This window comes from Hibiscus syriacus, unplaced genomic scaffold, assembly GCF_006381635.1.
Source record: "Hibiscus syriacus cultivar Baekdansim isolate YM2019G1 unplaced genomic scaffold, ASM638163v2 tig00112293_pilon, whole genome shotgun sequence".
NCBI classification, from domain to species: domain Eukaryota; kingdom Viridiplantae; phylum Streptophyta; class Magnoliopsida; order Malvales; family Malvaceae; genus Hibiscus; species Hibiscus syriacus.
The window spans coordinates 2,938,275-2,946,339 of record NW_024063296.1 but is presented as its reverse complement, the minus strand read 5'-3'; the positions used below and the strand labels follow the sequence as shown (position 1 = coordinate 2,946,339).

The window sequence follows — 8,065 nt, the reverse complement described above, 5'->3', positions numbered from 1 at the left end:
ATATGCACTAAGTATAAGCTAAGATAACATATATTAAGCATGGCATGTTAACATAAGGCATGTAATCATCATGATTTAACAAGTATGCATGTCATAGTATTTTAAGATGAACATGGCATATGTAACTTAGCATGAAGTATGATATAAACTATATGCAAAGTAACTTTATGGTGTATAAACTAGTAGATAGAAGACAAAGTAAGGTAAGGCTCCCTTAGGCTTCAACCGAGAGAAAGTTGTTGCAATGAAGAAGAGTAGTAAATGCAAGAATGGGATTGTATCAATGACGTATTAACCTCATTTTCATCTTATAAATAGCTGGTCATTTTCAGTTTTTTTTAACCATCCCAAGAATGTCCTCATTTGCTTAAAAACACTTTTTTCTCTCAAAGTTTTCTGAAAAAACATTTTATCATTCTTCCACTGCTAAGAGAAGAGCAGTACCACTGCTAGGCCACTTCATCTTTCGGGTGTACGAATATTTGGAGAGACATGTTAACTTTGAGGGAAGACAGCATATTGCAGCGATTACACACATCGAGGCAAATTTGTTTCTAAAGCAGTGGTTAATATCACGACAAAATTATTGTTTTGTTTGACTATTTTATTTAATATTTTCCGATCAATGCTAATACCTCGTTTTGCAACAGTCTATCTTTTCGATAAATATTAGCTTATAGCTTAGAGTATTAAAAAAGAACTAGATTCATTGGTGGGGAATAAGAGGAGAGAAATGCGTAGAAATTTATTAAAGTGGTACAAGTTACATTTTAAAGATATAATGAAAGGATTTGCAGGGAGGGTGTTATGGGATTTGTTGATGTAGGTTATGGTACTGGCTCAACCTTTCCGTTAGGAAAGCCCATCTCTTTAAGAACTTGAGGGCAACCAGGAAGAGCTTCCTTCTTCTTGAAACCAAGATTGTTGGCAGTTCTAGTAGGCTCAGCTAAGCCATCTTTGCCGCTCAGTTCCACCTGAGATCTTTCCCAAGCTTCCATCCTTTGATTGCAGTCTGCCCGGGGACTCTTGTCCGCCCTAACCCAGCATATCTCTTCATAGTGGTCACCCTCCACCGGGATGCTGTATCCACCTGTTGCATTGGTAACCGCCTCTCGACTGAAGGTCATCACATCGTCCTTTTCCTTCTTGCATTCCAACTTCACCGTTGCACCTGAAATGGGTTCACTGAGTTTGGTTTCGAACTCAACGCGGCACGTGTCACAGTAGACTTTGCCCACCACATTTAATTTTTCAGCGGCAAGGGCGAAGCTGATGAGAAACGAAATACAGACTGTCTTTAAAACCAGAGCCATCAGCGATGCTTTTGCCATTTTCTTTTCTTTTCTTCTTTTCAAATTTATGATTGGGTTTAACTGAGCTTGTTGAATACGAAGATTTATTACGTAACATTTTTTTTACGTTTTTTCCTTTTTTTGGACATCTTTAGAGGGAGACTCGTTCTTCTCGCAATATTTTGTTATATAATTTCAAACGGAACTATCTGAAATTAGTAATTTCTTGGATGATTATAGGGGAATGATGAACACAAATAGATTCTTTTGGTCCATCCAAATTTGTTTTTAATTTTTCGGTGATTGGTTTAGAAAAATGGTATAAATCAACCCAAAATATTGTTTAATGGAAAAGCACGACATTTTCTTTAAAAAAAATTACAATTTCTTTTTCATAATTCATTTTCTAATGTAAATCAGACATTTCATAATTCGTAATTCATTTTCTAATATGAGATGTAAATTCTTTTTCATAATTCATTTTGAATTTGAGTGATAAATCCAATCAGAATAAAATTAACTTTAAAAATGTTTTTATTAAATACTTTTAAAAATATAATTTATTTTATTAAATATATATATATATATATATATATATATATATATATATATATATATATATATATATATTTTGCCATCCTACTAGAATTATCTTTTTTTCATGGTTAAAATTTTTCATCATTATTTTCTTAAACTTATTCTTTGTAAAAATATAAAAAAAAGATATTTTAAAAATCACCAATCAAATAATTTTGAAGTATATATATATTATTAAAATTATCCTATTCCCAGAAATCATTCACAGAGCTAATATTAGACCAAAGACGAATATGTAAAACGAAAAACCAAAGCCTCAACAGAATAACTTACACTGTTTTTAAACATAAAAGTAATCATCAGTTTCCATTCATTCCCATCCATTTGGGGCATAATATACACACTGCATCATAATCCTACAGTTTACCTGCGAATTTAAATAGCTTTTCATTTGGACCCATATATGTTCTCCATGCATAATTCTTATTCTCTGGACTAAATCTACAAAGCTTAAGAAAAAGGGGGGGGGGGGTTTAACCGGTGTTCTGCATGCCAGCAGCAATACCCTTCATAGTCAAGATGAGGGTATCCTCCAAACCTGGAGCATACTCACTTTTCGGGTTTAGTTTAACGAGTTCATCCGCGGCTTTGCTTGATTCCATAATCTCTTTGGACAACTTGGCATTGTAATCCGGGTCACGGATCTGTTTGAGTGTGTAGGCCTGGCAAACATTTAGTGTTGTTATGTACGATTCACGCAGTCGCAGTCTTTGCCTCAGGTATGGATTCCCTTCAAGAAGATCCTTGTGTGCAGCAATCTGTAAACAGAAGAGAAAGTATAAGTTATTGGCCCATTGTCATTATTTGTCAACAAGTTGCAATCAATCTGAACTTCAGTACCGTTGCAAAATTCGAATTTAGCATGAATGCGTAATTACTTTAAACAAAGTGTCAACTTTCTTTAGCCGATAGAATCAACTTTTTGAACCACTGAAAGAGAGAAATATATATATATATATATATATATATATATATATATATATATATATATACACACACACATATGTTGTATATGTACACAAATATCTTAATGGTCTGCACGGCAACCAATATTTGAAGAATGTGAATTTGGATTTGTCCTTCAGAGTTAAGAACTGTAAGTTTTTTTGAAATAAAAGAATCAAAAGGGGAATCATGTTTTAGTGAATTTACCTGAAGGAGAAGGCTTTTTGTTTCTTCATATTTGGCCCTCAATCGCTCTCCAAATGACCACAGTTCTTGAGAAACAAGGAGCTTATCATATAGGGCTGCGATACTGGGATCTCCTTTTGCGAACACCATCTCAACCAAATCAATTGTCACCCTGAAGAAAGGCCATTCATTGTACATCTCCCGTAGCATGTGGAGATTCTTAAAGTCCTTCTGAATGACATGTTTAAATGCGGCTCCGAAGCCGAGCCAAACTGGGAGATGAAATCTTGTCTGCGTCCAGGCAAATATCCATGGGATTGCTCGGAGAGATTCAATGCCCCCACTTGGCTTCCGCTTTGATGGTCTGCTACCAATGTTCATCCTACCATACTCCAACTCTGGTGTAGCCTACAACCAAAAGAAATTGTATTGTTCAATCAAAACCTGCTTGTAATTAGTTTAGATGGTGTAAAGAATTCATGCAAGTCACTAACGAGGCGGAAATATTCAACAAATCGAGGTTCATTGAATACAATGGAATGGTACTCCTCAGTAGCAACAACTGCCATTTCATCCATCAGAGCACGCCATTCTGGTTTTGGTGAAACTGGTGGATGCATACCATGCTCAAGTGTGGCAGCCGTAAAACGCTGGAGTGTTCTAAAGCACAAGTGCTCCTCCCCAAACGATTGCTCGATAACTTCTCCTTGAACTGTAACACGAAGTGATCCATGAATAGTTTCTGGTGGTTGAGATAATATAGCAAGATGGGTGGGACCACCTCCTCTTCCAACAGTTCCACCACGACCATGGAACATCGTGAGCTTCATACCAAATTCCTTAGCAACATTTATAAGCTCCTCCTGAGCTTTGTATAACTGCCAGGCAGCTGAGAAACGCCCTGCATCTTTACCTGAATCTGAATACCCGATCATAACTTCTTGTTTTCCATTGATCCGATTTCTGTACCAGTCAATAGAGAAGAGCCGAGCCAAAGCAGCAGGGGCAGCCTCCAGATCTGCAAGCTTCTCAAAAAGTGGAACAACTCTTAACGGTTGCTTCACATGGCACTCACGCTGAAGGAGCTCAACAGCAAGAACATCAGAAGGTGCGGTAGCCATCGAAATGATGTAGGCTCCAAAGCTGTCTGCTGGGAGCTCTGCTATTACATGGAACGTGTCCAAAACATCGGCAATTTCTTCAGTTTTTGGAAGATCAGGACCGAACAATGGGCGCTTGCCACTTAGTTCAGATAATAGCCATTCCTGCTTTTTTTCTTCAGACCACTCTCGATAGGAACCAATTTCCAAGTAATTGGTAATGGCATCTATGACATCTGTGTGGCGGTCAGACTCTTGCCTAATGTCAAGCCTAACTAGTGACAAGCCAAAAGTTGAAACTTGCCTCAAGAAATCAAGAAGGGTTCCATCAGCAATTGGCTGGTCACCACAGGAGCAAAGTGATCTATAACAGAGTTCAAGAGGATCCAGAAACTGCATAAAATTAAAGACAAAATTAGTATCGAGGCACTAAGCTATGAAATCAGGTTTTGCTAGCTGTAAAGAAAAGACATAAGAAGTGATATAGACCAAAATAGTTACGTGATAGTTACGTGAGAGTGACCTAGTCTTCAAACCAAATCCAAAAATGATCATTTTATTTGGAAGGGGGGTTTTCCACATGACAGATTAAGTGAAAAGGAAGTTAGATCTAACAATCAAGACATTTCCGTCCCAACACACTAAGCTATGAAATCAGGTTCTGCTAGCTGTTGCTCATCTTTTAACAAACAAAGGAGCAATGTAATATTAAATATCTATTTCTCTAGTGAAAAATATGTCCGAGTCGAAATTAATGATAAGATCATGAAATATGATTAACAGATAGAGACCTGCTCAATGTTGGTGAAAGTTGCTTCCTCTGGAATTTCAGAGATACCATGAGATAACATTTGACGGGACCTTTCTCGTGTCTGATACAGCTTGTCCCTAACATCACCAAGAATAACACGGTAGGGTTCATTGGGAGGAACTTGTTTCCAGAACTCTGCAGTACGAGTAAAATCAATGAGAATCAAACTAAGGTTAAGAGATCAGTTGAACTAAACAACATAAATCATCACATGGCATTATTGTCTGAGATGCAGCTCAAGTTTTGTTTCCCAAAAGTCTAAATGAATTCTTAGAGCATGCAACAAAACATACACCCTAGAGGAACTCTGTCCCTTCATAGGGAATTGGAGAGAGAGGAAAAAGATTGTCTAAATACTTCAAAGCATTTTAAGAATACAGTAATGCACTCGCAAAATCATAATGAAATAGAAAAGCTATTTACTCAAGTTAAAAGGACATCATCTAGAATTATAATAAAATGCATATGAAATAAAAACAAGCTCGAGGTATACCTATGTAATGTTTAGCATCTCTCCTTGAGGATCTATGAAGTTCTTCTGCACGAACACGAAGCTCATCGCTGCAACGCCACATGGACAACTGAACAGAAACATCGAGAAGAATCGGACTAAAACGGGTCCTTTCAAAGTTTCAATTATAGAATGTGTCAGATGATACAAGCTAAATACCTCAAACATCAGATCTTCAATTTGGGAATAGTACAAATTGGCCGCCATCAGTCTAGCCAACAAACAAACATCCCTTGTGACCTCAGGAGTTACCCTTGGATTGCCTGCATTATATAACAAGGAAACCTTGAAACTCCCAGAAGATATTCGAGCAACCCCAATTTTATATACTTAAAAATTGTACTAGAAACTACTTTGTTTTTTTATTTATTCACTCATTCAAGTAGGACTGTACCATCACGATCACCACCCATCCATGAAGAAAATTGAATAAGTGGCGCATTGTAGGGAACACGTTCATTAATCCCAATGTTCTTCAAAGCTGTGTCAACTCGCCGTAAAAATTTCGGGACACCCTTCCATATTGTTTCATGGAAATAGCTCATTCCCGCCCTCATCTCATCTTGAGGCGTTGGAGGGGTCCTTCGAATCTCATCTGTACGAAACGCAGCTTGAATCTGCATGGAAAAAGAAGGCAAACAATCAAAGATAGCAAGATATCTTTCCCTTTGCAGGATAGGAATTGCAATTTTATTTACATAATAAACAAATATCATGACAAGTTGAAATACTTCACGCTGTAGAGCCTCATCAAGCTCCTGTTTATCATCTGGGGTAATATCTTTAGCATACAATTGCGCCAAACTATTCCTTATCCTGGACAAAAAAGAAATGGACAGAATGATTTTATAGACCCAGAAACATAATAATGAATATAAGCCGATTCTGAATTGAAATTTCTTCATCATAATACTCCTTGAGTTGTAATGCTAATGCGTTAAGCAGAAAGAATTTAAGAAAAAAAACCTTCCATGCTTCTGCAATAAAGATCTACGAACTGATTGCGTAGGATGAGCAGTGAAGACTAGATCCACAGTTTGGTTCTTAAGGGCATGGAAAACTTCCTCAGAAGACTTCTTCAGATCAACCACAAGTCTCTTGAGAGTTTCTTCAAGGTCTGATTCAGTTGTTGCAGAGTTCTCATCGCCAAAATCACCTTTCTTCAACTTGATTCTTCGACGGTAAGCAATCTGAACTTCCTCAGCCAGGTTAGCCAAGTTAAGCATGTGGGAGAAAGCTTTAGCTACAACAATGGAATCACCAGGATCCAAACTGGTCAAAACATTTCCCAGTTCCTCAAGTTTCTTGGGATTACTCTTCCCTTCATACTCAGCAGAAAGTTCATAACATTCTTGAACCTAAACAAATCAAAAGGTTTATCACTGAAAATCACTGCACAAATTTTAAGAACAAATCCTAGTTTTATAATCTTCCACGCAAAAAGTGAAATGAAAATCTGAAAGTAATACAAAAATCTTCTCAATTATGAGTTCAGCTATGCAGAAACCATAAACATTAAAAATCGAAATTTCTACAAGTCAATGAACAATTAATAGATGATGAAGTATACTATTGTCTTTTACAAAGAAAAAAAAAATACTACCATGAGCTTGCATCATGTTTTCAGGACCAAAATATGTCCCAAGCAAACACTCGAACCATTAAAAAAGTAAAAAAAAATAAATAAATAAAACTTTCAGAAGGCAAATTGGAACCCTCTCTCATTTCAAATCAAAGTATTTTGAAGAGAAAAAAAGAGGCATCGATCAAAAGCCAGATTTCAGAAAGAAGAAAGAAGTGAAAATGAAGAATAACATACAGTTTCCTTAAGATCCTCGCCATGCAAGTCTTGAAGAATATCAAGAAACCGATCCAAAAGCAAAGCATCATACTCCACCAACTTATCATCGTCGCTCACTTTAGCAGGAACCAAAAGCCGTAGCTGTGCATCAATGGAAGCTAACTTCTCTAGCTTGCTGGAATTACTATTACTCGCCATATCTCACTTGAAAGTAGAAAAAAACTTTTAGCTTTTTCTTTTCTTTTTTTCCCCCTTCCGTGATTAAAAAAACAAAAACCAAATCGTCAAAAAAAATCACGAATTCGATCTATAGCAATAGCACAGAATCTTATTAAGACCCGGAAAAATAAAATCTATAAAACCAATATTTGATAAGGAAAAAGCAGTGCTTTATTCATAAAAGCAAGGGAAATTTCAGGAGAAATTTAGGATCTTTTAAAAAGTTTAAAAGTTTTGAGAAAGTCCCGGATTTTGGTTATTCAAGTAAATATATGGAAAATGAATTACCTGACAGTCTGGGCATTGAGAGAAACCAAAACTATGGATGAGAGAGAGAGAGAGAGAATTATGTGAGCAACTGAAGAAAGAGGGATATCTATAGAACAAAAGAGTTGTGATTTAGAGATCCATTTTATTGGCCAAAATTAGTGTTGCAATTGAAGAAAGAAAGCAAAGAGACTTCGTTCTTTGTTTCCCTCTCATTGGACTTGAAGTTTTACTTCTAATTCGAAAATGTTTTCAAGGCTGCTTCTATTTTACTGGGTAAAATACACAAATCGTCATTAACTTATATTTAAATAATAATTTTTAGCTAATAAAATC

General features: G+C 36.3%; 2 protein-coding genes across 2 annotated transcripts; both read right to left on the bottom strand.

The window, feature by feature from the left end:
* Window positions 1-749: 749 nt before the first annotated feature.
* On the bottom strand, window positions 750-1,336 carry LOC120177629 (anther-specific protein LAT52-like). Its single transcript, XM_039183712.1, has one exon. It carries the CDS (start codon window positions 1,329-1,331, stop codon window positions 828-830), a length of 504 nt encoding a protein of 167 aa, XP_039039643.1. The 5' UTR covers window positions 1,332-1,336; the 3' UTR covers window positions 750-827.
* Window positions 1,337-2,121: 785 nt separating this feature from the next.
* Window positions 2,122-7,821, bottom strand: LOC120177628 (phosphoenolpyruvate carboxylase-like). The gene is made up of 11 exons (XM_039183711.1): window positions 7,751-7,821; window positions 7,262-7,495; window positions 6,409-6,800; window positions 6,174-6,258; window positions 5,837-6,059; window positions 5,602-5,705; window positions 5,425-5,512; window positions 4,912-5,066; window positions 3,515-4,513; window positions 3,042-3,428; window positions 2,122-2,647 (listed from the first exon to the last, which is right to left on the bottom strand). Exons 2-11 carry the CDS (start codon window positions 7,439-7,441, stop codon window positions 2,363-2,365), a joined length of 2,898 nt encoding a protein of 965 aa, XP_039039642.1. The 5' UTR covers window positions 7,442-7,495; window positions 7,751-7,821; the 3' UTR covers window positions 2,122-2,362.
* Between the last annotated feature and the right edge of the window lie 244 nt (window positions 7,822-8,065).